This window comes from Balaenoptera borealis (genome assembly GCF_965194805.1).
Source record: "Balaenoptera borealis genome assembly, chromosome: 16".
Taxonomy (NCBI): Eukaryota; Metazoa; Chordata; class Mammalia; order Artiodactyla; family Balaenopteridae; genus Balaenoptera; species Balaenoptera borealis.
This window is the reverse complement of record NC_138872.1, coordinates 84,189,925-84,216,265: the sequence shown is the minus strand read 5'-3', so window position 1 is coordinate 84,216,265 and position 26,341 is coordinate 84,189,925. Positions and strand designations below refer to the sequence as shown.

Genomic DNA, 26,341 nt, shown 5'->3' with positions numbered 1-26,341 from the left:
GGTACACGAGTGACTAGTTTACTTTGAGGGAAGGTGACCGAGGGCTGGGATTCAGCGGTGGGAGGGAAGCTTAACATTTACTTTATACCTACTTGAGCGCTTTGAACTTTTCACCCTTTACCTGCATTGCCTGCACAGAATCAGAGTTTTTTACAAGTTATAAACTTTAGGTACATCTTTTAATAACCGTGAACCCCTTGGTAAACTTTATTACTGATACATGGATAACTCCCATCACCCCTTCTGTTTCGTAAGTCATCTCGATAATTAATCTGTCATTTGAACGGAAAGTCCCTGTTTATGGAGCTTTTGGCTGATACACCTCTAAACGAAACAGCACACATTGTAAGGGTGCATTTGGAACAAAGAGAATTCAGTCATCTTTATCCAGAAAACTGATGCTTGTGTATTTACCTTTTTTTTGGTCTTCACTGTAGAATCTTGATATCGTGGTAGTTTCTAGTTTTGATTTGAGAACCTCCCTGATGAAATCCTACTGTTTTGACCATGTGGGAGGTTTAATTACGGAAGATCCACCCTCGTGACTATCGTGTTTTGAGAGAACGCCCTCAACTTCCAAGGTCTGCCCTTCGCTGTGTTTGGTTGGATTCTGGGACATCTTGCATCGCCTCGGTGTTTGTGTCTCAAGAGCTCCTCTCGTGCCGGAGAAAATCACTGCAGTGGCTAGAGGTGTCAAGTCCCAAGATTCTGTGACACAGGCCTTCCTTGTGTGGCTCTCCTGTCAGTGGCTCAGCCACGTGAAGGGCAACGGGGTTACTTCCTGAGACGGCGTCAGGGATATTACGGTCGGGGACGTAGCCATGCTCATTCATTCTGGGGCGTCAGCTTTGTGATGCTCGCTGCAGCTCTTTACCTCGAGGAGAAAATAAAGGTTTGAGTGAAATAAAAACGCTTTTCTAGGCAAGCATAAACATAAAAAGGAGACTTTTTCAGTATCTCATGTCTTTTCTGGCCCCTTCACCAGAACTCCGTCTCCTGCTTCCTTCCCTCTGAATTTGCTTCCTCCGGGCAGCCCGGGCTGGAGCCTCCCTGCTGCGGCAGCCTCTTTGGAGTCCTAGCCCTCCAGGAGGTGGGGGTGAGCAGGTGCTGTTTCTTGTTTCTCTCTGCTGGTTGCCTATTGTTACATAATAATACACTCCAGATACAGGACTGATTTTTACGTACCTGCACTCATTGTCCCTGGGAGAGAGAGAGAGTGCTGTTTCGGTTATCTTAGAACATTTTGTCTCTGTGCCAAAAATAAGGCCTGATAGTGTCTAATGTTTTAAAATGTGACTCTAAGTAATTCATTCTAATGGAAGGTAGCTTTTGGAATTTAAAAGCTATTTCCTTATCAAATTATTTTTTAGATCTTAGATTTTTTTTCAGTCACTGTTTTTGTTTTAATCATGTGGCTTTTTTCTTTTTTTTTTTAAATCTCCTCTTCTTATTTATTTATTTATTTATGGCTGTGTTGGGTCTTCGTTTCTGTGCGAGGGCTTTCTCCAGTTGCGGAGAGCGGGGGCCACTCTTCATCGTGGTGCGCGGGCCTCTCACTATCGCGGCCTCTCTTGTTGCGGAGCACAGGCTCCAGACGCGCAGGCTCAGTAGTTGTGGCTCACGGGCCCAGTTGCTCCGCGGCATGTGGGATCTTCCCAGACCAGGGCTCGAACCCGTGTCCCCTGCATTGGCAGGCAGATTCTCAACCACTGCGCCACCAGGGAAGCCCCTCATGTGGCATTTTTATGTTGCTTAAATTGGTGTTTATCACAACTTTTTCCCAAAGGGAGAGAGTTGATTTACATCAAGAATTAAAGTACACAGGCCTCTAATGATACTTGGATTTGTTTTACAGTTTTATTTATTTTTATAAATTTATTTGTTTGTTTTTATATTTGGCTGCATTGGGTCTTCGTTGCTGTGCGCGGGCTTTCTCTAGTTGCAGCGAGCGGGGTCTACTCTTCATTGTGGTGCTCAGGCTTCTCATTGTCGTGGCTTCTCTTGGTGCGGAGCATGGGCTCTAGGTGCTCGGGCTTCAGTAGTTGTGGCACGTGGGCTCAGTAGTTGTGGCGCGCGGGCTCTAGAGCACAGGCTCAGTAGTTGTGGCACACGGGCTTAGTTGCTCCGCGGCATGTGGGATCTTCCCGGGCCAGGGCTCGAACCCACGTCCCCTGTATTGGCAGGCGGATTCTTAACCACTGCGCCACTAGGGAAGCCCCAAACTCAGTTTTAAATGTTGTGTCTAAATGGTGGGCTTCTGCAAGTGGTCTCACACATCAGAAGTGTTCGCTTCCCAAAAGTGAGGACCACGGAGCATTGGTGAGGCAGAGAGCCTGCGGCATGTGAATCTGGATTATGGTTTGGAAAGTGGTTACTAAGCTCTCTGAGCCTCAGCTTCCTCATTTGTAAAATGGGATGATGACTGTGTCACAGTCACTGGGAGGATTGAAGAAGAACGGGCCCATGCTGTTTCAGGTGGTGCCTGTATTTTCCTGGCTGTGAGAACCCGGGTGACTGTATACCTCTGTTGTGACAGTTCTGTTTTATGTTGGTTGTCCCAGCATTATTAATAGAGCCCCCCTTTGCTCTCAGAAGTATCCCAATTTGGACAATGATTTTATTGTCACTCTAGTTAGAACCCAGAAGTGTTTTTAAACGCTGGTAAGTCTAAGAAATGAATCTGAGGCTTTTTGTCATGTTTCCCATCCCTCGCTTTGTCTGTTGCTCTCAAACTTAGGCATTGATGCCCAATTACAGGCAGAAAAGTCAGATGGCGGCTGTGCCTATGGGACACATATGTGTGCTGTGACAGCTGTTTTTTTGTGGAAGGGCAACTACTCATCTCTGAGGGGGCAGGTGACCAGTTTGAACATTTTCTGTGTTTCAGGGACCATTTGTAATCCTGGACCACGGAAATCCATGTCTAAGCTGCTCTACGTGCGCCTGGCACTCTTTCTGCCAGAGATGGTCTGGGCGTCCCTGGGGGCCGCCTGGATAGAGGACGGTGTTCAGTGTGACAGGACGGTGGGGAATGGCATCATTGCGACTGTCGCGGTCAGGTAAGGTCTCCAGTCTTCTGCAATTTCTTGTCCAAAATGCACTCAAGATGGAGGTAACAAATACCTTCTGAGTAACTGAGGTGGCCCAGTGTCATGCAGGCTTCCTAATATAGTTAGAAAGGGATCTTTTTGAGTAAACCATAAAAATGCAGAGGGACTTGTTCATACATGAGGAATAGTTCATCTCCCATTATGCATTTATTGATGTAGTTTCCTTTCTTACTGGTTCTCATTTTTCTGTATTCCCTCCCTTCCCTTACAAGAAGGAAGAGACCTGAAGACCAAAATAGGGCAAAAACTAAAAGTAGGACGTGAAGAAATATAGTGTCTGGAATGGCTACAGGAAATAATCTGCTGGAATAAGTTTTATGCCCTTTCCAGACTAAGAATCTTACAGATGATCTAGTCACATTCCCTCATGCTGTAAATAAGGGAATGGAGACTCCCGCCTCCCTGCTGAGCCTCTCGGTAGAGGCCGTGGCGGCCCTTCCTGGGCCACCTTCCAGGAGCACACGTGCTCATGGACCCAGGGTGCCTTGCGCATGGTGGACAACCTAGAAATATTGAAACGTAATGAATGAAAGACCTGTGAGGGTATCCCGTGGCACAGGAAGCCTCCTTTGGTTTTACTGAGGGGAACCCCGAGACCCTGGGGAGTAGGCCTGGGTCAAGGTCAGGGACTTCCATGCCCAGGCCGAGGCTCTGCCCACCAGACAGTTCCCTTTTCCTTTTGTGGCTTTTGGGGCTCTGATCTTTGCCGGGCCTGGGTTGGCCATGGGCTCATAAGGAACTTTCTAGAAGAAACAAGTTGCCCGCCTCTGCCAGGTTCTGGGAGATCCCCATCTTCCCTAGTAACAAGAGGCGCAAGGTGTACAGATGCAGAGAGTGACCACACGGGTCACCTCAGGCCTGCAGCCCCCAAGCCTTCTCCTCTCTCTGTGTCACAGCTGGATCACCATCGCCTCCACCGCGGTCATCATTGTCATCGTCTTTGACCCGCTGGGGGCGAAGATGGCTCCGTATCCCCCTGCGGGCCCCCATCACCTGGATAGTCATGAGTCCAGCCAGTTACTTAATGGCCTCAAGACGGCAGCTACAAGTGTGTGGGAAACGAGAATCAAGTTCCTGTGCTGCTGCATCGGCAAAGACGACCGTACTCGAGTTGCTTTTTCGAGTACGGCAGAGCTTTTCTCAACCTACTTTTCAGTAAGCCGACGGGGTCTGCTCTGGTCTCTTTCTTCTGTTTAAGTAAACACTTCCTTTGGGAAGATGAGTTCTCTGCATTTTGAACCCGTCTCCCTGTTGACATAAAACACCTCCTGAGAGTGAGTCCTCTGTGGGTGCGGCGGGTGGAGGTGTGCCCTGGGGTGAGCGCCCGAGAGCTCCAGGGAGCAGGGCCCCGGGGCCCTGTGCTCACAGACCCCGCGCCCTGGTCGGCGCATCCTTGTGTTGACGCCCATCTGTTACACAGTTAAGATTTTGAAATAGTTCTTAAGGAACTAAGTAGTGGAACCTGTACATTTTGAGAATCATTTGCCAGTCTTTTCCTACATTCTTTGTCCGGCTGGTTCTCAGAAGATGCCAGGTCCCGGCAGTGTCATGCCTCCGAGGTAGTATCAGACCCTGGTTTCTTACAACTTTATGGCATGATAGAAATGATAGATGATTCTCTTTTTAAAGACAGTTGCAATGCAGAAGGGTGTCATGGTTCTAGAGCAGTTTCTTCAGTGATTTGGAAACATTTGTTTTTCTTTCACATCCAATTTCTCTTATAATGATCTCTGATAAACTGCCATTATGTTCAGTACTGCAACCAAGTAAGAGAGAGGAGTTCTCTTGACGTCGTGCACGCCTGCCAGCCTTTTTCTCACCTCTCTGTGGTGTCCAGGCCTGCCCTGTTCACGGCTGGCTCCGTAACCAGCAGCCTCCACATAGGGATGAGAGAAGTGTGTCCCCCTAAATAATTTCAGAGGAGCACTTCAGCCTGGTCTTAAGATTGTTGAAAGAAGGAGGAAGAGAATCTGGCTATTCTTAGAGGACGTCTTAACCTGCATCGTGGGCAGAACCGATGGCTCAAGTGGCCGAGTGACAAGTACCTGGTTTCTTGCGGACTCCCATCTGCTCCGTGTCCCTCGTGAAGGAGAGGGTCAGGTCAGGCTCTGGACACTCACTCTGTTGCTTTCCTAGTTTGAGGGTCTTTCTGAGGCTCGTTCTGCCCAGTGAGTGTAAGTCCAGTCTCATACATCTCTGCCATGGACTCTTTCAACAAAACCTTCTCAGCATCTCGAGCAGTGAGAGTGTAAACCTGGGCCAAAATCAGACGTTACTCCAAAGAGGGCGAATTTACCCATTTACTCACCCACTTTACAGGCAACGTGAAGTAGATGAAAAATAGCTGACTCACTTGACGTGAAATCTGAGAACAGAGATCAGTAAAATATTTATGTTCTCGAGCAGGTTTGTGTGAGGGCAGGATAGTAAGAGACACGAAGCTCACATGCAGGAGTCCTGAAAGGAAAATATTTTTAAAAACACCTTTTCACACGTAACTGTATGTGTATGTGCATGTGTGTGCATGTGAACTGTGTAAAACTGGACCCTTGGGAGCTCGTGGGCCGTTCCCGCTGGGTTTATGATAAGCTGCTGTGGTTTCCCACCCAGGACACGGACCTGGTGCCCAGCGACATTGCAGCAGGGCTCGCTCTTCTCCATCAGCAACAGGACAACATCAGGAACAACCAGGAGCCTGACCAGGTGGTCAGCCATTCCCCAGAGTCCTCCCAGGTAAGCCCATGTCTCTGTTGGGTTGTACAGTTTTGACATTCACACCTACTTGTAAATTAAAAAAAAAAAAAAAAAAGCAACAGTTTCAGGAGCAGTTGATTGGAATCTGATTTGTGGCTTTTGCTAGTTGTGGTTTGTCACCTGTCAGGTGAGGCATCTCCTCATCACCTGGAGTGCAGGTAGAGGGAGCCCATTCCTGGCCCGTTCACCACCCATTGTATTTTTTTTTTTTTCCTGAGATTCTCTTTTAGGAAGTTGGCTGTTGTCTGCATATCGAAAATTCCCTCTGGGGTGGGACCTGGCTCTCCCAGAGTGTGTTTGCTCTCTTCTCTGGGTCTGGGGAACAGATACAGTTCAACTTTGCGTGATGATTGCTTTCCTGCCACAACTTCTGTGCTTTTGAAAGAGAAAATTGCATGTAGATTGTGTGTCTATCTCTGCACCTAGTTCCCAGCAGCCCATTTGTTGCAGTGGCGTCTGCACCTGCGTCCAGCAGGAAGTCACGGGCTTATTTCACCAGGAGTCAGAAAAGTCATTAGGGATTTTTGCTGCTAACTTCTGCATTCTCCTAAAATGAGGGGTTCATCTGTCTGTATTTAAGGACCAGTTTTCCCAGTGGAAGTCCTCCGAGAGGTCTATTCCCTGAAGAAAGAAAGGGAAGAATCAGGAATTTGAGTTCAGGTTTAAGATCATAGTGTGTTCTACTATTTATCAAATAGATAATCCACAAGGACCTACTTTGTAGCACAGGGAACTCAATGTCTTGTAATAACCTATATGGGAAAAGAATCTGAAAAGGAATAGATATAGGTATATGTATAACTGAATCACTTTGCTGTACACCTGAAACTAACACAACATTGTAAACCAACTATACGCCAATATAAAATGAAAATTAAATTAAAAAAAAAAAGGGCTTCCCTGGTGGCGCAGTGGTTGAGAGTCTGCCTGCCAATGCAGGGGACACGGGTTCGGGCCCTGGTCTGGGAAGATCCCACATGCCGCGGAGTGGCTAGGCCCATGAGCCACAACTACTGAGCCTGCGTGTCTGGAGCCTGTGCTCCGCAATGAGAGGCCGCGACGGTGAGAGGCCTGCGCACCGCGATGAAGAGTGGCCCCCGCTCGCCGCAGCTAGAGAAAGCCCTCTCGCAGAGGCGAAGACCCAACACAGCCAAAAATAAATAAATAAATAAAACCAGGAGACTCGGGGATAATCTGAAGAAACACAGAACTCCTAATCGATAGAGACTCTAAAGGGCTACAATCTAAGCATTTAAAAAAAAAAAAAAAAAAAAAGATCATAGTGTGTTGAACTTCTCCTTAATGGGTTCCCCTAAACAAAAAGCTTTTTTTCTTCTCTTACAGGAAGCTGATTTGGATGCAGAATTAGAAAACTGCCATCACTACATGCAGTTTGCAGCAGCTGCCTATGGGTGGCCTCTCTATATTTACAGAAACCCTTTTACAGGGCTGTGCAGGATTGGTGGCGACTGGTAGGTGGGCACCGTCTGCGGCCTCCATCCTCATTCCGCTCCGGATGTTGCTTGCTATGGTGTCCGTACTTTATTTTCTAAAAATAGTCACATTTCCCTGTTTAAAAAAACTTCCTATTTTGAAATAGTTCAAAAACCGCAAGAGCAGTGCTAAGAACGCCCATGTCCTTTATCTAGAATGACCAGCTGTGACTCAGTTTGGTCACATGTGCTGTATCGCTCTCTCCGTAAATACGTGTTTTTCCCCCCAGAGCCATTGGAGATACAGTCGCGGGCATCATGCGTTAGAGGTAAAGACCTCTAATTACTTCAGCTTGTATTTCTCAAGAACAAGGTCTTTCTTTGCCATAAATTACAGTACAGTTATAAAATTCAGGAAGTTTCTCATTAATCATTAGCTATTCAAATTTTTCCAATTGTTCCAGTAATACCCCTTGTCGCACACTTTCTTCCAGTCAGGAGCGTGGATTGCATTTAGCTGTCAGGTCTCCTTAGTCTCCTCCAGTTTGGAACAGTTCCTCAGTCTTTTTTTTTTTTTTTTTTTAATCTTTCACAATATTGACATTTTGAAAAGGACAGTCTGGGTATTTTGTAGGCTGGCCCTCACTTTGCATTTGTCTGGTGACTTCTTCACGATTAGGTTCAAGTTACACATCTTTGGCAGGAACGCTCCATGCGGAGCGTGCATCCTTCTTAGTACATCACATCAGGAGATCCCTGATGCCGGCTTGTCCCATTCCTGGTGATTTCAGGGTCTCTCCCATCCTTGTTGGTTTATTTTTTGAATATGTAGAGCATTAATAAAGAAGTCAGACTGTAGTAAGATGTGTACACAGAAGTGTCATTTAAAGGCCACTGTAGGTTCCCAGACTGAGCTGTGCAGACTGTCAGTGGGCGCCCTCAGGTTTGCTGGGAAACGGGACGGCAGGGTGGGGTCTTCCTCTGTACGTGGCTCTGGTTGGCGCAGTAACGCCTCTGCCCCCGTTTTAGTTGCAGAAGCCGGACAACTGATTATGACTTGGTTGGAGGTGATCAGCTCACCTGTCACTTTGGCTCCATCCTGCAGACGACGGGGCTGCAGTACCGGGATTTCATTCACGTCAGCTTTCACGACAAGGTAGAGTGAGCAGTGCTTCCTAACTTCTTCTGGGTCTTGGAGTCCTTCGAGATTCTGGTGGAAGTTATAAACTATTCCCCCGGAAAAATGTGCGGGGACACATACACAGACACATACTCACCCCAAGTTTAGCGCACTATCTCGGGGTTCACAAACGCCCTTGAAGCCCCCCCAGGTTTAACATAAGATGGGGCAGAAAGTCTTCATAAGAGAGACTATGCTGTGTTTCACCTGAGCCCGTTTTTAGTGAAGAACAATGAGTTGCACTTGGCATTAATCCCACACCGGTGTCCGGGGTTGATCAATCCTGGTCTCTGGGTCTGAGCTCCGTCCTGTTAGTGCAGTGCAGTGGGTCTCTCACTTGGGAGGGTCCCAGAATCACAGGGCTGGTTAGTGAAGCTGCAGAAGCCAGTCTGTCTGGCGTCAGGGACCCGTCCTGCATTGCTTCGTGGCTCCCCACGTGGTCCTCACAGGCACCGGAAGCCCAGAACCTGCAGCCAAGCACAGCGGCTCTCACATCTGCTGTCTACTGGGATCTCCTGGGGAGCTTTTACAGCTCAGAAGCCCAGGCCAGACCCCAGATGAATGAAGTCAGAGTTTGTGGCGATGGGACCCCAGCTCAGGAGCCCCCCACGGTTCCAGCACACAGACGATTCAGGGAACCACTGGTGTCCTGTTCTTGAGCCCCCTGGCTCCCAAACGCCTGCATTTTAGACTCACCTGGGAGGTGTAAAAGTCACACCCCATCCCACTGAGATCAGCACGTCCAGGATCTTGTTTTCATGTCCGCAGTGAATCTGGTGTCCTGTTCTTGAGCCCCTGGCTCCCAAACGCCTGCATTTTAGACTCACCTGGGAGGTGTAAAAGTCACACCCCATCCCACTGAGATCAGCACGTCCAGGATCTTGTTTTCATGTCCGCAGTGAATCTGGTGCCCAGCAAAGCGCAGGAGCCCGTGAGCCCTGTGCTGCCCTGTCACTGGGTGGTGGTGACAGAAAGAGCGGGTGGGGTTTAAAGGAGGTGATTTTCCACAGAAGGCTCGTGACTGCTCTGTGGGCTCTTTCAAGGAGCCCCCCACAAGGTCATCAGTAGAAGTCCCTCTCCTGCGGAAACCAGGGCGGTGAAGTCGGCAGTCTGTCCTCTCCTGCTGGCTCCAAATGCACGACCGTTCACCACGCACAGGTGGCCGTCCCCGTGGTGTCACACCAGCCGGAGGACAGCACACCATGCTGTCCTCCTTAAAGATGAGGAAATGGGGTCGAAGAGAACTTCAGATGTTTGCTTGGGGTCCCACGGCAGGAATGGGGCGGAGCAGAGTTCCTGAGGCAGGTCTGCCTAACCCAGACCCTCTCGCTGCTCCGTCCGGGGCTTCCGCAGGTGCGAAGGCAGGAGCCCAGGGTTACTGCTGGACCTGCGGTCGGTTCTGATGCAAGTGGGTGCTTACAGGGCCCAGAGCCTCTCTCCCGCTGCTTGCACTGACGCAGAGTGGAGGCTCTGGTCTTGCCCACCGAGATGGCTCTATCCCCTCTATCCCCTGCCCCCGAGGGTAGAAGGGTCTTGGGTTTAGAGAGCCTCTCGTCACTGGGAATCGGAAGTCACACTGTGTGCTGAGGACGAGCAGAGGTGGGGATCGGTGCACCCCTCCGCGCTGTGCTCGGCAGCGCCGTTTGTCAGCCGCTCTGGGCTGGCCCAGCCGTGTCCGCAGGCACCTGTGCTGATGCTCGTTCCTCTCTCCCAGGTGTACGAGCTCCCCTTCTTAGTGGCTCTGGACCACAGGAAGGAGTCGGTGGTGGTGGCTGTGAGGGGAACCATGTCTCTCCAGGTACGGAGCCTGGCGCGCTGGCCCAGGGGACCGGGGGCGGGCGGTCAGCAGCTCAGACGCCAGGAGACCCAGCTTTCCTGGAACTGAGGGGAAACCTTCGTAAGTGACAGCATCAGACACAGGGAAGCACCGGGCGTGGAAAACAGGGAGGCGAGTCCAGGGCTGTCAAATATTCCCTTTGAAAAAGCAGATAAAGCCATTTCCTTTTAACCAAGAAATAATTGGAAACTTAGACGCTGGCAGGGCTGGGCTCCCCTACTCCCGGGCGGGTGCCCGCTTGATTCCCTGGGCCCCCAACCCGGGTGACCCTCCCCTTGACGTTTCTGCACCCAAAGCCAGAAAGAACAGTAGGTTAAGTCATGCAGTCCAAAGTCAGCCCACTCTTAGGTAACCCCCACCCCCCCTCCCCAGTTCCCGTTCGGGGTCTCAGCCGGCCCCACACGCCTGCCCCCCGCCCCCCCAGTGCCGTGGGAGCCAGCACTGTCCAGCCCCACCCAGCGGTCCCCTCCCATCCTGCTCGGTCTCTGCCCCACGAAGACACCTGGCGACTTCTCTCCTGTGTTGTGCTTTTTGGTCTCTTCTTGGCTGTTCCTCAGTCTCATTTCCTAGTTCTCTCTTTTCTCCTGACCCAGGAAATGAAACGAGACTCCACCCTCTTCTGCTTTCCACCCGCCCCCCCCCCCCGCCCCCCGCCCCCGACCTTGCGCGGGCAGCCTTGCCCCTGCCTCGCCTGGAGCCATCTGGGTCTGCCCGGCCCCCGCTCCCGGGTCTGCTCTCCCGTCAGGGCACCGCCCGCCCCAGTAACCATGCGGTGCCCCCTTGCCCCCCAAGAAGCCGCAGAGCTGAAGTTGTCTCCGTCTCTCTCCTCGCTTCCTGCCCAGTCTGTCACACGTGGTCCTGCCCGGCCCCTCTCTGGCCCGTCTCCTCCAGTCCCAGCACCGCAGCCCTGGTTCTGGTCCCAGGCCTCTCTTTCCTGGGCCGGCGACAGGTTCCCTACCCGGTCCCTGTCTCTCGTCTCGCATCTTCCCAGTCTGTCCTTTGTACCATCCAGAGGACTCTTTCTAGAACACGGTCAGACCTGCCACTGCTCGCAAACCTCCGGCAGTTCCCACTGCGTTTTATACACGGTTCCTGGTTCTTGTTGAGGCTCTGTCGGCACTGGGGGGCACAGTTCCCAGCCCTGGCAGCGCCAGAGCCACTTCGGGGCCCCTCCCCCCGCAGGTGGGCCTCCCCGGGTCCCGGGGACACACCAGCCTCCCAGGCTCTGCCCGCGGCCCCTCGATGCATCCAGAGTTGAGTGCCCGTGAGCCCAGCCCACCGCCCGCTTCCCATGCTCAGGTGCCCCTGCCCTGGGTCCTGCTGCTCCCCTGGGTGGGGATGCCAGCCTCTGTTCTCTCCTCTGCTTCCTGAAAACCAGCTTTTCCGTGAGGCTCTGGCTCAGGCCACCTCCTCCAGGAAGCCCCCCGTGCCCTGCAGCGCTCACCCCTCCCCTGCTCTGTGTGACGTGTCTCTTACCCTCCCTTAGGTTTCAGCCAGCCGTTGACTGGGCCCCTGGAGGACGGGAACCATGCTTTGCTCAACACCCTGGCCCAGGGCTCTGTGCTTCGTGGGTGCTTAGATGCTGTGTGCAGGGAGTGGGGGCAGAGGGTGCGTCTTAGATGTGTCCCCTCCCCAGTCTTCATGTCTGATTGCGCCGTGGGTCCCTCAGGAGCTTCCTGGCCACCTGGCATCTCTCCCGAGTTCAGGCACCTGGGGTCCAATTCTCAACAGCCTGAGCCGGGGGACTGTCCCACGCAGCCACCCTCAGCTAGCCCAGCCCAGCTGACGGCCTCTTCCCACGCACTGTTTCCAGGACATCCTTACGGACCTGTCAGCAGAGAGCGAGCCGCTCGACCTCGAGTGTGAGGTGCAGGACTGCTGGGCACACAAGGTAGGAGCCGAGGCCGTGTGCTCTGGAATGTTCTGTCAAGGGGAACCTCGAAGGCGCTGGAGTATTTTCAGCTCGGGGTCTCCCGCGTTAACGCTGTTGTGAGCCAGGTGCTGTCCAGCACGACTACTCACCACAGCCCTGAGAGGTTACTTTTGTTTTTAAGAGAAAGAAGCAGGTTCATAGCGATTGCGTCACTTGCCAGTAGGTACACGGTTACTGGAACAAGTGTCAGAGTCGGCATTTGAATGCTTTTCTTCCCGTGTAATTAAAGTAGTACTTCCTCATGGTGCAAAAAAGCTTTAGTGCAACACAGTGCAGGCAGACCCTCCCTGAGATGCAGACGCTCAGCGCTTTTCTGCATGTCGTTGCATTCTCTGCATATGTTACAACACCGAGTTCCTGTTTCACTGTTACTGTGCTGGCAGGGGGCCCGGGGTGCATAAGCTCCTCCCGAAGGGATGACGAGAGGAGCACGGCCTGCTCAGAGCAGAGTTATTTCCCTCCGCCAGCCTCCGGGAACCACCGTTTTACTGTCTGTGAATTTGCTTATTTTACGTTCCTCATATAAGTGGAATTATACAGTATTTGTCCTTTCATTACTGGCTTATTTCACTGAGCACATGTCCTCAGGCTTCATCCGTGTTGCAGCGTGTGTCAGAACTTCATTTGGCTGCTGTAAAATTGCCATGAGCATGGGTGTGCAGGTAACTGCTGGAGTTCCTGCTTTCAGTTCTGGGGGGAATATACCCAGACATGGGATTGCTGGGTCTTTTGTTATTTCTGTTTAACTTTTTGAGGAACCAGCAAACTGTTTTCCAACACAGCTGCACCATTTTACGTTCCCACCAGCAAAGAACGCGGGGTTTCCATTTCTTTGCATCCTCATCACTTTTCTTTCTTTTTTTTTTTTTTGAATATAGCCATTCTAGTGGCTGTGAAGTGGGAAATCTCACTGTGGTTTTGATTTGCATTTTCCTGATGACTAACGAGGTTGTAGAGCTGAGCGTTTTAACACTTGAGGGAAAGTCTGGGATGATTCCTTCCCTAAAGGTTACAGCGGCTGCTTCTGGGGAGAAGGATGGCGGGGGGGGAGGGCAGTGGCCTTCCACTGTTTTTATACACTTCGTGTGGTTTTTAACCAAAACATGTATTACTTCTGTAGTAATAGTTTTTTAAATAGAATGCTTAATTTTTATAAAAGCACGTGTTATTGCCAGAGTGCGGTGCTGGTAATTGAACCCCAGTGTCCTGTCTGGACAACTTTTTTTCCTTCCAGGTTTTTTTGTTACTGTTGTTTTTTGGGGTTTTTTTTTTTCTGTGCCTGGACACTTCAGGGAAGAGCCAGAGTGGAAGCTTTTGGCTTTTGTTCTGCCGCCAGTTAAGAGCTTGACAGTCCTGGGAATGTGAACTTTTTTCCTTTATCCCTTAGCTGTCTTTTCATACCTCAGTTCACTGACAAGTCCAGTTTAACTATTACTGGGTGTGCATGAAGAAAAACAAATAAGAAATTTAAAACTTATTATAGAGACGCATCAACTAGCCAAGCACAGAATACCCTCAGAGCCCTGTGGGCTCGGCTGTGGCTCTGGTCTTAGAAGAATTTGGGCCGCAGACCGAGGCTCTGTGCCTCCACAAGCTGCGACCCTGCAGGCCTGGCCGGCTCTCAGCGGAGGCCTCCTCCAGCACCGTTTCGTTCAGTGACAGCTCTTGCCCTCCCGCCGGGAAGACAGCTGCTCAGGGCCTAAGGGCACGAACTGTTCTCTGCTCTTGGCCTTGGTACCGAGTTTTGGCTCTGATGCTGTCCACGATGGTTGGAGTTCAAAGCTGTGCAGCTGAAAACGGTCTTGGCATTTCACCTGTAACACTTGTGCCAGGGAGACTCACAACCGGCCGAGTTGTGGTCCAAATGCCAAGTGGCTCTGGCTGTCCAGAACCAGATACGCGGTAGGTGCCTGATAAATGTTGGCGGAAGTCGACAGCATCGCGTGGTAGGAGGGGGAGGAAAGGGAGATCTGGCGGTTTGTCCAGAAGTGCCGTCAGACTGTGCACCGCATGTTAACCCTTCAGACCTCCTGGTTTCTCATACACGAGGCCAGGTTCCGCATTCTGCTCACAGGGTTATAGGGCTATTGAATCAGGAATTTGCAGCAGCTTTAGAGAGGAGCAAAACAGTCTCCCATCTTGTGTGGAATTTCTCCCATTTCATCCTGTTGGAGGTTAGGCTGCGGGGGTCGGTGGCCAGGCCTGTCCTGTGTTGTCATGCAGGAAGCACTCTGAAAATGTTTTTGGTTGACAGGGTTGTCTCTCCTCGATGGGAACTACTTAATTTTCAAGAAGTCTGTTTCGTGAGATAGCTGTATTTGTTAGGAAGTTTTACATTCTGTTTTTTGAAATTAAACCAAAGCCTGGCCTCCCTAGGACTCACTTCCGATGGTTTTAGTTCTGCTTTTGCAGGAACAGTGGCTACTTAGTCACTGTCACTGATTCAGAACTTTACATTTTAACATACTTGTAAAAGATCAGCCATTTATAATCTAAATGTGACGGACCATGGGGACTTGGCTAAAGTAAATTGTGGGACGTCCATGCAGCAAAATACTCTGTAGCTACAGAAGAAGCCTTAGAACTATCCATTGACGTGGAAGGATGTTCCTGACGTCACCTATTCGCTCATGGAAATATTTTTTGAGCCCCTGCTTCGTGCCAAGCTCTGTGCCAGGTGCCAGGAACACAGCAGTGAGCGGTAGATGTGCTCGCTGATCCCAGGATGGCTTCCCTGACTGGGGGGACAGAGTCGCCACTAGGAGACCCCGTGTAGGCCTGGCCTGTCTGACAGTCACCAGCCGCCTCTGTGTCTGCACTTTCAGGGGATTTCTCAAGCTGCCAGATACGTTTACCGACGACTCATCAACGACGGGATTTTGAGCCAGGCGTTCAGCATTGCACCTGTGAGATTTTAACTCTTCTTTTCTTTCGTTTTCTCTACCATTAGCTATTTGTTTTCTTAACCTTTACTCATTCTGCATTTGCCCCCTAGGAATACCGGCTGGTCATCGTGGGGCACAGCCTGGGGGCAGGCGCCGCGGCCCTGTTGACCATCATGCTCAGAAACCCATACCCACAAGTCAGGTGTTACGCCTTTTCCCCGCCCAGGGGGCTGCTGAGGTACTTCTTTGTTTCCTTTCCTGTAAGGAGGTGCTACTCACAAGTTATATGGTCAAAACTGGTCTCTTATCTGCAAGTTAGTTAACAATTTCTCATCCTCAGGAGAAGTTTGTTTCAAAGCCCTGTTTGGTTGAAAAAAGACTGGATAGCTTTTCATAGGTCTCTCTAACCATAGCTTTGATTTTATTTTATTTTTTTAAACTGAGGTATAATTATATTAGTTTCAGATGTACAACATAACGATTCGATATTTGTATATGCTGTGAAATGATCACAATAAGTCTAGTTAACAGACAGTTACAGAATCATTTTTCCTTGTGAGGAGAACTTTTTTTTTTTAAATGAAAGCGTCTTCATTTATTTATTTATTTATTTATTTTTGGCTGTGTTGGGTCTTCGTTTCTGTGCGAGGGCTTTCTCTAGTTGCGGCGAGCGGGGGCCACTCGTCATCACGGTGTGCGGGCCTCTCACTGTTGCGGCCTCTCTTGTTGCGGAGCACAGGCTCCAGACACGCAGGCTCAGTAGCTGTGGCACACGGGCTTAGTTGCTCCGCGGCATGTGGGATCTTCCCAGACCAGGGCTCGAACCCATGTCCCCTGCACTGGCAGGCAGACTCTCAACCACTGTGCCACCAGGGAAGCCCAGGTGAACTTTTAAGATTTACTTTCTTAGCAGCTTTCACATATGCAGCACAGCATTATTAACTGCAGTCGCCATGCTGTACATTACATCCCAATAACTTATTTATTTTATAACTGGAAGCTTGTACCTTTCGACTCCTTTCACCCATTTCACTGCCTCCCCTCCCACCCCACCCCCTCTGGCAGCCCCCAGTCTGTTCTCTGTATCTGTGAGCTTGGTTTGTTTTTTCAGTTTTCACATGTAAGTGAGATCACGTGGTATTTGCCTTTCTGTTCTCTCACTTAGCGTCATGCGCTTAAGGTCCGTCCAGGCTGTTGTCCCTCCACAAACGGCAAGATTTCGTTACCTCTTATGGCTGAATAATATTCCATTACACACACACACACACACACACGTCTTTATCCATTCATCCGTTAGTGGACACTTAGGTTTTTTCCATGTCTTGGCTATTGTAAATAATGCTGCAGTGAACATGGGGGTGCAGGTATCTTTCAAGTCAGTGTCTTCGTTTTCTTTGGATAAACACCTAGAAGTGGAATTGCTGAATCATATGGTAGTTCTATTTTTAATTTTTTGAGGAACCTCCATACTGTTTTTTTGTAGTGGCTGCACCAGTTCACATCCCCACCAACAATGCACAAGCATTCCCTTTCCTCCACATCTGGCCAGTGCTTGTTATTTCATGTTTATCTTTTTTGGATAATAGCCATTCTGACAGGTGCGAGGTGCCATCTCGAGCTTTGCATTTTCATTTGATTTGCATTTCCCTGATGATTAGTGATGTTGAGCATCTTTTCACATACCTGTTGGCCATCTGTATGTCTTCTTTGGAAAAATGTCTATTTAGATCGTCTGCCCTTTTCTTTTGGACACGCGGCATGTGGGATCCTAGTTCCTGGACCAGGGATTGAACCCTGCAGGGGTCACGCCCCCTGCAGTGGAAGCTCGGTGTTTCAACCACTGGACCGCCAGGGAAGTCCCCGTCTGCCCATTTTTTAATCAGATTGTCTTATTGCTATTGAGTTGTATGAATTCTTTATATATTTTGGTTCTAACCTCTTATCAGGTATATGATTTGCAAATACCTTCTTCCATTCAGTAAGTTGCCTTTTCATTTTGTCAGTGGTTTCCTTTGCTGTGCAAAAGCTTTTTAGTTGGATGTAGTCCCATTTAATTAGACTTTTGTTGCCTTTGTTCTTGGTGTCAAATCCAAAAAATCATCACCAAGACCAATGTCAAGGAGCTTACTGCCTATGTCTTCTTCTAGGGGTATTCTGATTTCAGGTCTTATATTCAAGTCTTTAACCCATTTTGAATTAACTTTTGTGTATGGTGAGATAGTGGTCCAGTTTTCCCAACATCATTTATTGAAGAGACTGTCTTCTCCCCACTGTGTATTCTCAGCTCCCTTCTTAATTAATTCACTGTAAGTGCATGGGCTTATTTCTGGGCTCCCTGTTCTGTTCCATTGATCTGTGTGTCTGTATTTATACTGGTCATCATACTGTTCTGATTACTCTAGCTTTGCATTATATTATGAAATCAAGGATCACGATATCTCCAGCTTTGTTTTTCTTTCTCAAGATTGCTTAGGGCTATTTGGGGTCTTTTGTGCTTCCATATGAATTTTAGTGTTGTTTGTTCTATTTCTGTGAAAAATGCCATTGGAATTTTGATTAGGATTACATTGAATCTGTAGATTTCTTTGGGTAATGTGGACATTTTAGTAATAATTCTTTTAATTCATGAGCACGGAATACCTTTCCATTTATTTGTGTCTTCTTCAGTTTCTTTCTTCAGTGGCTTCCAGTTTTCACTGTGCAGGTCTTTCACCTCCTTGGTTATATTTATTCCTAGGTACTTTATTCTTTTTTTTTTTTTCAATATTTATTTGTTTGCATCGGGTCTGAGTTGTGGCACACGGCATCTTCGTTGTGACGCATGGGCTTCTCTCTAGTTGTGGTGCATGGGCTCTAGAGCGCATGGGCTCAGTAGTTGCAGTGCGGGCTTAGTTGCCCCGCGGCATGTGGGATCTTAGTTCCCTGACCAGGGATCAACTCGCGTCCCCTGTATTGGAAAGCGGATTATTAACCACCGGACCACCAAGTAAGTCCTATTCTTTTTGATGTAATTACAAATGGGATTGTTTTCTTAATTTCTCTTTCTGATAGTTCATTATTAGTATATAGAAATGCAAGTTTCTGTATATTAATTTTGTATCCTGCAACTTTACTGAATTTGGTTACTAATTCATTTTTTGAGTTTGAAAATTACATTTTGCTTTTCTGATTCAACATACTTAATCCTGTATAATCTTTGGCCTGATGATAGAAGAAATCTGTACGACCATTAAAAATAAATAAATAAAAAATGAAAGGGGTAAAAATTAAATTTGTATCCATCATAGAATTTTTGAAAAATATAAATAAGTAGAGAGATCAAGATCTACCCAGAAATCATCATTGTAACTATTTAGGTTTGCTTTCTTCCAGCTTTTTGTGTGTGTGTGTGTGTGTGTGGATATGTGTTTTTCTAATACTCTATATACATTATATCCTTAACTATTCTTTGAGAACATGTTTTTAAATTAACTACTTAGTTTTCTATCATCTGGTTACACCACTTTTATTTATTCCCATACTGATATTTACATTCTTTTCATTTTTTCATTATTATAAATCTATCAATATCTTTATATACATAAATGTTTGTGTACCTTTAAAATTTTTAAAAGCTCTTTTAATATTAAAACACATATTTATACATATAATAAGACAGGAAAGTGACTTTTTAAAATAACTGATTGTTTTTATTCAGTGAAACAAAGATAAAACATGTTTTTGAGAATAATAAGCAAACATCCATACAACTTGGATGCATTTTGCTGTGTGAAAGAAACCTGATACAAGAGACCTTACTGTGTGATTTCACTTAATATGACATTTAAAAAAATTTTTTTTTTAATGAATTTATTTATTTTTGGCTGCATTGGGTCTTCGTTGCTGTGTGCGGGCTTTCTCTAGTTGTGGTGTACGGGCTTCTCATTGCAGTGGCTTCTCTTGTTGCGGAGCGTGGCCTCTAGGTGCGCGGGCTCAGTAGTTGTGGCTCGCGGGCTCTAGAGCGCAGGCTCAGTAGTTGTGGCGCACGGGCTTAGTTGCTCTGTGGTATGTGGGATCTTCCCGGACCAGGGCTTGAACCTGTGTCCTCTGCATTGGCAGGCGGATTCTTAACCACTGCACCACCAGGGAAGTCCCTATATGACATTTTAGAAAAGACAAAACTGTAACAACAGAAAGCAGATCAGTGGTTGCCTGGGGTTGGGGGTGGGATATTGCAGAAGGACACAGGGAGCCCGGGGGTGATGGAAATGCTCTACGTCTTGATTGAGGTGGTTGCTAAACAATTATATACATTTGTCAAGAGTCATCAAATTGTACACTTACAATGGGTGTGATTTTACTGTTGTAAATTACACCTCAATAAAGCTGATTTAAAAATAGTCACATACCTCTGCACCCACCCAAGTGGAGAAATGAACGTTGCCAGTGCCTTAGAGAGTCCCTGTGTGTCCTCTCCTTTCCTGTTCACAGGGAATCACTGTCCTGATCTTTGTGAAAATTCTTCCCTTCCTTTTTTTTTTTTTTTTAATTAAAAAAAAAATTGTTTTTTAATTTTTGGCCGCACCATGCGGCCTGCAGGATCTTAGTTCCCCGACCAGGGATCGAGCCCATGCCCCCTGCAGTGGAAGCTTGGAGTGTTAACCACTGGACCGCCAGGGAAGTCCCTTCCCTTGCTTTAAAAACTAGTTTTACCACCTGTTTACATGTCTCTACATAGTTTGGATTTGCATGATTTTGAAATTTAGAGGAAGGGAATTATACTTGTTTTGTTTTTTTTTTTTTCCCCCACGTTGTTTGATGTCTGAAATGTTATTGTGTAAATTCTCACTATGTTTCATCACATATCACAAATTATCTGCTCTGCTGGTGACGGACATCGGGCTGTCACAGACGTGCTGGGTCATGGAGTGTGCACGTGCTCGCGCTTCGCGTGTTGTGGCTGCGCCCGTTCACACCTCACCGGCAGCGTGCACACCTCTAACACTTAATAGTGTCCAACTTGAACATTTTTGCCAATCTGATGGGTGCGCAGTGATGTTTCATTGTTTAATTTGCATTTCCATGATAAAGTTGAGTCTCTTCATATTTTTATTGAGTTTCCACTCATGAAGTTCCTTTTGCCCATTCTCCTATTGTATTTTCTATTTTTTTTCTCGCTGGTTTGTATATATATTCAGTACATCAGTTCTTTGTTGGTTCTAAGTATGTGTTGTAAATATACTCACTCCTTGATGTGTCTTTTTACTTTGAGTCAAGTCTTTATCAGTTCTTAATTTTAACATTGACTAATTTGTCATTATCTTTGGCTGCGTTGGGTCTTCGTTGCCGCGCGCAGGCTTTCTCTAGTTGCAGTGAGCGGGGGCTACTCTTCATTGCGGTGCGTGGGCTTCTCACTGCAGTGGCTTCTCTTGTTGTGGAGCACAGGCTTCAGTAGTTGTGGCACGTGGGCTCAGTAGTTGTGGCGCACAGGCTTAGTTGCTCTGTGGCATGTGGGATCTTCCCAGACCAGGATCGAACCCGTGTCCCCTGCATTGGCAGGTGGATTCTTAACCACTGCACTACCAGGGAAGTCCCAGATCTTCGTTTTAATAAATCTTTCTCTGTCCCAAGGACGTGGAGCTAGTCTCCTATCGTATCTTTTAAAAGCCTTTTAGTCTGACCTTTCACCTTTACCTAGGTCTTTAATCTATGTTTAATTCGGGGTTTTTTTGTGTACAGCATGAGGTAGAGATTCAGTTTCATCTTCCCGCTCACACCTTGAGTGCTTTATCCTAGCACTGTTTATTAAAAGCCCATCCTTCCCCTACTGCTGACCTGCAGTACCACTCCTGCCCTGTGGGAGGCATCCATGCTCACTCTTCCCCTGGCTTCGTCTGATTGTGCTGATGCCGCACTGGGTTAAGTACCTTAGTTGCCTACCCAGTGCTGACATCTAGTAATGTAAATCCCCATGCCTTTTACTTTTTCAAGAGAATCTGGCCAGTGAGTTGCTCTACCTGGAATCTCTTATTTCTCTTCCCCTTTAGAGGGTGGAGAATAGAGTGGAGTTCTGTGAACACTGACCTCTTCCTGACTTGGTACAGTTACTTGCTTTCTCTTGGAAGCCTTCTGTGGGCAATGTAATCACCTTTTTTTTTATTTCAGCAAATCTCTTTGTGAATACTCTAAGACCTTCATCGTGTCACTTGTTCTGGGCAAGGATGTGATTCCCAGGTGAGTCTGCTGGCTGCCCCGTCTGGGCTTGGGCTGGCGGGAAAGGCGAGTACTGAGCCTCAGTCTGGTCTTTTGCTCAACAGGTTAAGTGTGACCAACTTGGAAGATTTGAAGAGGAGAATCTTGCGAGTGATTGCTCACTGCAACAAGCCCAAGGTAACTCGGGGGGCCCCGAAAGAGGGCCTGCAGGGGTTAGGGCCTCCCCACCAGGCTGTTTGTGGCTCGAGAGGACGTTTCTAAATTCAGAGCCTCATAGCGCAGGGCACTGATGCTGCTAGAAGCTCTTCCACCCCCGGCACAGACTGCTGGCTGCTGTTCTGCAGAGGACGCCTGAGAAGCAAACGGCTAAACCGAGCGCAGGGAAGCTGCAACTAGAACGTACTATACTAGAGCCATCCCTGTTTGGTTGAGTGCTTTGTTTTTGTCATACTTCTTAGTCCTGTCGTGACTAACAGCGTTCTGATGGTTTTGGTCACAAGGCTGCCCAGACACAGAGTTTAGGAGGCGCTGGTGTTGCTGGGCTGTGGAACATTACAGTCGTTACAAATATAAATGCATTTGTATTTACCGGTAGAGAAAAACATCCATGATGTTTTGAAGAGTTTTTTTAAAAACGGCAGGATTAAAAATGCTTCTTAGAATATAATCCAAGGCGGGGTAGGTGACGAGGTATATATAGCTTTCACCAAAAAAATACACCAAAATGTGGTTTTATTTAGATAATGGGATTAGAGATGATTTTTCACTTAACATCTTTGTTTTGACATTTTTTGTTTTTGTTGCTAATTAGAAAAAAATTTTTAATTTAAAAATAGACTTCCTCCTTATCAGCTAACACTCCCCCCAAATTAAAAAAAAAAAAATTTCGTATCTAATGTCTTTAAGGGTAAAGGGTGAAACTGGTTTACAGAGTTGCCTAAAAAGAATTAAGGGTAATTTTTCCTCAAAATCTGCCTGAATTTGGTTTTTAAATATTGCTTCAAGTACGATGGCGTCACTGCCCCCAGAGAAACCTGAGTTTGGGCCCCTGACCTCCACACTCCTAAGATCCACGTTGAAAAACAAAGCAGCCAGGCTTCTGTGCTGTGGGGTTGCCACCGCCAGCTCACGGGTCCCAGGAGGTCTCCGGGGACCGTGAAAGCCTCCCGGAGTCACACGCGCGCCGCCTTCTCGGTCTCGCCCTCAGTACAAGATCCTGCTGCGCGGGTGCTGGTACGAGCTCTTTGGAGGGCACCCCGAGGACCTGCCGACGGAGCTGGATGGGGGCGACCTGACGCAGCCTCTCCTCGGGGAGCGGAGCCTGCTGGCGCACGGGTCCCCGGCCTACAGCTTCTCCAGCGACTCTCCGCTCGAGTCCCCCAGCAAGTACCCCCCTCTCTACCCCCCCGGCAGGATCATCCACCTGGAGGAAGTGGGCACTTCAGGGAGGTGAGTGCGGCGGGCCTGACGTGGTCAGTCACCCACCAGCGGTGAAGGGAGACTCACGGGGGTGAGACTTGAAGAGATGCTCGGCTTTTCCTCTTTCAGGTTTTCCTGCTATCCTGCTGCTCGGTATAGCGTGAAGTGGTCACATGAGTCGGAATTCAGCAAAATACTCATCGGCCCAAAGATGCTAACAGACCACATGCCAGACATCCTGATGAGAGCCCTGGACAGCGTGGTGTCCGACAGAGCCGCCTGTGTTTCCTGTCCGACCCAGGGAGGCTCCAGTGTGGACGTGGCGTAACCAGGGCAACTGGGAGCTGCTCGGGCCGTGGACACCGCTCTTGTTCCGACAGTGACTTAACATCTGAGTGATTCCCACGATGGCCGTACCTGGATGTCCATCGATCGGATTTCAGTGGTCTCCTAAATGACTGAGTAATTTGAGAAATACCTCTGACCACAATATTCACACAATCAGGAGCCAGCAGAGCACTGAGGTGACGGCCCCCCCGAGACTGAGCGGGCGTGACGCCCTTTCCTGTAGGCCCGCTGATTCCCGGGAGTCCCACAGCCAGGTTTAAGGCCCTAACGGATCTGTAGGCACCCGCCCCTCAGGCCACCTTTTCAGTGACAGGGTCCTGCCTTACGAGTTGGCACACAGGTGTGCAGTGTATTCTGCAAACCGGACTTTCCTGCCTGCACAAACTCAGTGTCAGTTGCGAGGGTGCAGACTGGGGTTCTGTCCTGGGTGGCACCAAGCGAGGGTCAGCCCTGGGCTCCGACTGGGGATCAGACGAAACCAGGTCGGGGAAGCGAGCAGACTGCTCGCCTGCCCTCCGAGTGCCCCGCTGCCTGGTCACCCTGCTTGGTGCACCAGCCTCAGGGGGCGGGCCCGGTTCTCGGGGGGTATTCGCGGAGGTCGGCCAGTGGATGCAGAGCGAGTTAAAAAAAAAAAAAAAAAAAGCACTTACATATCATGAGTGCCTGCACAGCCATGAACTCTTCCAGCGGGTGTTTCTGGGCAGGTCTATTTTACTGGGTAGTTTTACAACAGTCCTGTTTTAAACATCTTTTTTCTGTCCACTGTAAACAACAAAATGGAGTCTTAAGTTTTCCTGGAGCTCTGGCTAAAGACCGAAGGTTGCCCAGGCGTCTGACTGCACTCCACCCCCGATCCAAACCCTGTAAAATGACAGTGATGGGATTCCTTTAGAAAGCATAAACCCACAAGGACGGGGGGAAGAAGAGACAGGAACAGGGAGATGGCCAGAGGTAAGCGGACTCCTGGGTGAACTGGGGAAGGAAAGACAAGAATAAATCCGGTCTACAAACCAGATGCCCAGGCACCTCGGACCTGGGCGTGAAGCAGACAGCGGGGGACCGGCCAGAGTGACGGCCGGAAGCAATCTGGCTCCTTGCTTGCTTCAGGGTAGAGGGGGCGCTGGGCACCAGCGCAGTAGAACAACTCCTCCCACTTGGCTCCCAGAACCTTCAAGAAGATGCTCCAAGGAAATCAGACCTATAGGGATACCTGCCCCCTCAGGGCCTAGTAGCTGTCACAGCCATACCACCTCAGCTTTTGAAAACCTGCAAAGGTCTCTGACTGAAATGCCGCGGTAACATCCAACTGCTACAAGTTTCGTTTCTAAACATAATTCCTGTACGTTCCTAGCAGCAGAAAGGAAAGCGATCTCCAGCACGTTGACCCACACCGCCCTGGCGTGACCCACCTACGTGGCTCAGTGTCTGGTCTGCTTTTTAGTTTTCAGTGTTCAAGCACGAGCCAGGGATTGCCAGACACTTGGGGAACAAAGGACCAAAAGAAACAGACACGGGAGAAGCTTCAAACCCTCCCAGCTACATACAGCTTGGGAACAGAAAGAGTGCTGCAACCACAAAACTGATCCACAAGGCTGAAAAATAGTATTTAGGGAAAAAAGAACTCCTGGACATGAAAAGTATAAAAAACGAAATCAAAAGCAGCTGGGAAAGGGATACCTGAATAATGGGAGACAAGCTTCCAGACAGAACAAGCCCACCAAGCACAGGGTACGGGAGACAAAGATCCACCCAGGACATGAAGACACAGGGCAGACCCCACAAGACGTGGAGATAAACGTACCGCCCCCTGCAGTGCAAACGGCCAAGACGACGGGAGAGCTGCCTTCAAGAAGCCAAACAAGTTATTTCCAGCCTGGAATTACAGACCCAGCCAAAAAGTGTCAGGTTAGAATGAAGTTATTTTCAAAGATACAAGTGCTCAAAAACATAGATCACCAACATACTCCTCAGGAAGCTCTTGGAGAATCTGTCCATCAAGGTGAGAAAGTAAATTAGAAAACAAGGAGTTAAGATTAGAAAATAAAAGATCAACACGTAAGAGAAGTGGTGGTCAGAGGGCTCTGTGCCTTTAGGGAAATGAAAACTGATGAAACACATGATACGTCCGAATGTCCTGAGATTTAGACAACAGATGGAAAAGTCACAGTTAAGTTAATCAAGTACACAGAAAACAACCTAGTACTCCAAAAGAAACCAAAGTTGTGCAGGAAAGGCGGATCCTGTTACTACGTGGCTCAGCCCTGAGCGTTTACGTGGCAGCGGTAATGCAGACGCTGAGTATCAGCGCCAACCCGAACGACTGTACTGAAGGGGTGGGAAAGGTGTGTTGAGGCTGGGGTTACGGCTGGTTAAGAGCTACTGCATCCCCACCGGGGAGGGGACGTCGTCGGTGGTGGCTGGAACTGAAAATCCAACGGAGCACACAGCTCAGCCTGAGCCCCGGGGAGGGGAGGGGCTGACAGCTCAATCAGTCACCAATGGCCAGTGACTGAATTGAAGCCTCCAGAAAATCCGAAGGGACCTGGTTTGGAGAGCTTCCGGGTTGGTGAACACGTGGAGATGTGGGGAGAGCCGTGCACCCAGGGAAGCGCCCAGCCCTTCCTCCATACCTTGCCCTCTACATCTCTTCCGTCTGGCTGTTCCTGAGTTACATCCTTTTATGATAAACCAGTGATCTGGTAAGTAAAAGAGACAAAAGCAAGCATATGCTTAGGCATGTGAAGACAAGTATGAAGAATTACCTAAGAGAACTCAAAATAGGTGCCTCTGGGGAGGGTGCGAAGGGGGAAGACTGCTGTTTTTGTGGCAAACCTTTAGATTTGGTCTTTAAACTGCATTATTTATCTTTGGTTAAAAAAAAAAAATAACTCTTCCAAGCAATAAAAAAGAAAATTTTTAAAACTGCTTCTAACATGAACTGTTAATAGTATAAGTTTAGGCTCCAGAAAGGATCTTAAAGTCACATCGTCAGTCTCCACCTTACCAGGCTGCCAGCTCGGGTTCCAACATCTGCATCTTCGGCCCAGAGCTCTGGCCCGAGATGCTGACACACGTCCCTGCGTGGACATCACATGAGTCTCGCCAACATTCGCCAGGTCTCAAACCGAACGTCACTCAACTCCCCCTCTGTTTGCTGGCTCCTCCATCTTCTCCCCGTAGAGGGACCGCTCCCTGTCCCCCCCACCACGAAAACATGCGTTGGAAATGAACATCCAACGACCCAGGGTTT

The 26,341-nt window shown here is 48.6% G+C and overlaps 1 protein-coding gene and 1 long non-coding RNA gene across 7 annotated transcripts in view; one reads left to right on the top strand and one right to left on the bottom strand.

Moving 5' to 3' along the window:
- Positions 1-26,016, top strand: part of DAGLB (diacylglycerol lipase beta) — a 31,890-nt gene extending 5,874 nt beyond the window's left edge. For 2 of the 6 annotated variants that reach the window (XM_082359993.1, XM_082359997.1), the window contains exons 3-15: positions 2,888-3,059; positions 4,007-4,265; positions 5,721-5,843; positions 7,209-7,336; positions 8,327-8,453; positions 10,192-10,275; positions 12,128-12,205; positions 15,073-15,153; positions 15,243-15,370; positions 21,277-21,345; positions 21,429-21,501; positions 22,532-22,773; positions 22,873-26,016. In XM_082359993.1, the coding sequence (XP_082216119.1) occupies positions 2,888-3,059; positions 4,007-4,265; positions 5,721-5,843; positions 7,209-7,336; positions 8,327-8,453; positions 10,192-10,275; positions 12,128-12,205; positions 15,073-15,153; positions 15,243-15,370; positions 21,277-21,345; positions 21,429-21,501; positions 22,532-22,773; positions 22,873-23,071 (1,763 nt within the window). In that variant the 3' untranslated portion in view covers positions 23,072-26,016. The remainder of the gene's footprint in view (positions 1-2,887; positions 3,060-4,006; positions 4,266-5,720; positions 5,844-7,208; positions 7,337-8,326; positions 8,454-10,191; positions 10,276-12,127; positions 12,206-15,072; positions 15,154-15,242; positions 15,371-21,276; positions 21,346-21,428; positions 21,502-22,531; positions 22,774-22,872) is intronic. The other 4 variants (XM_082359995.1, XM_082359994.1, XM_082359998.1 and 1 more) reach the window with 4 other exon arrangements.
- On the bottom strand, positions 18,800-22,939 carry LOC309613330. Its single transcript, XR_014235645.1, has 2 exons — positions 22,831-22,939; positions 18,800-19,265 (listed from the first exon to the last, which is right to left on the bottom strand). It is a non-coding gene; the product is annotated as an uncharacterized lncRNA (long non-coding RNA).
- Positions 26,017-26,341: the final 325 nt, after the last annotated feature.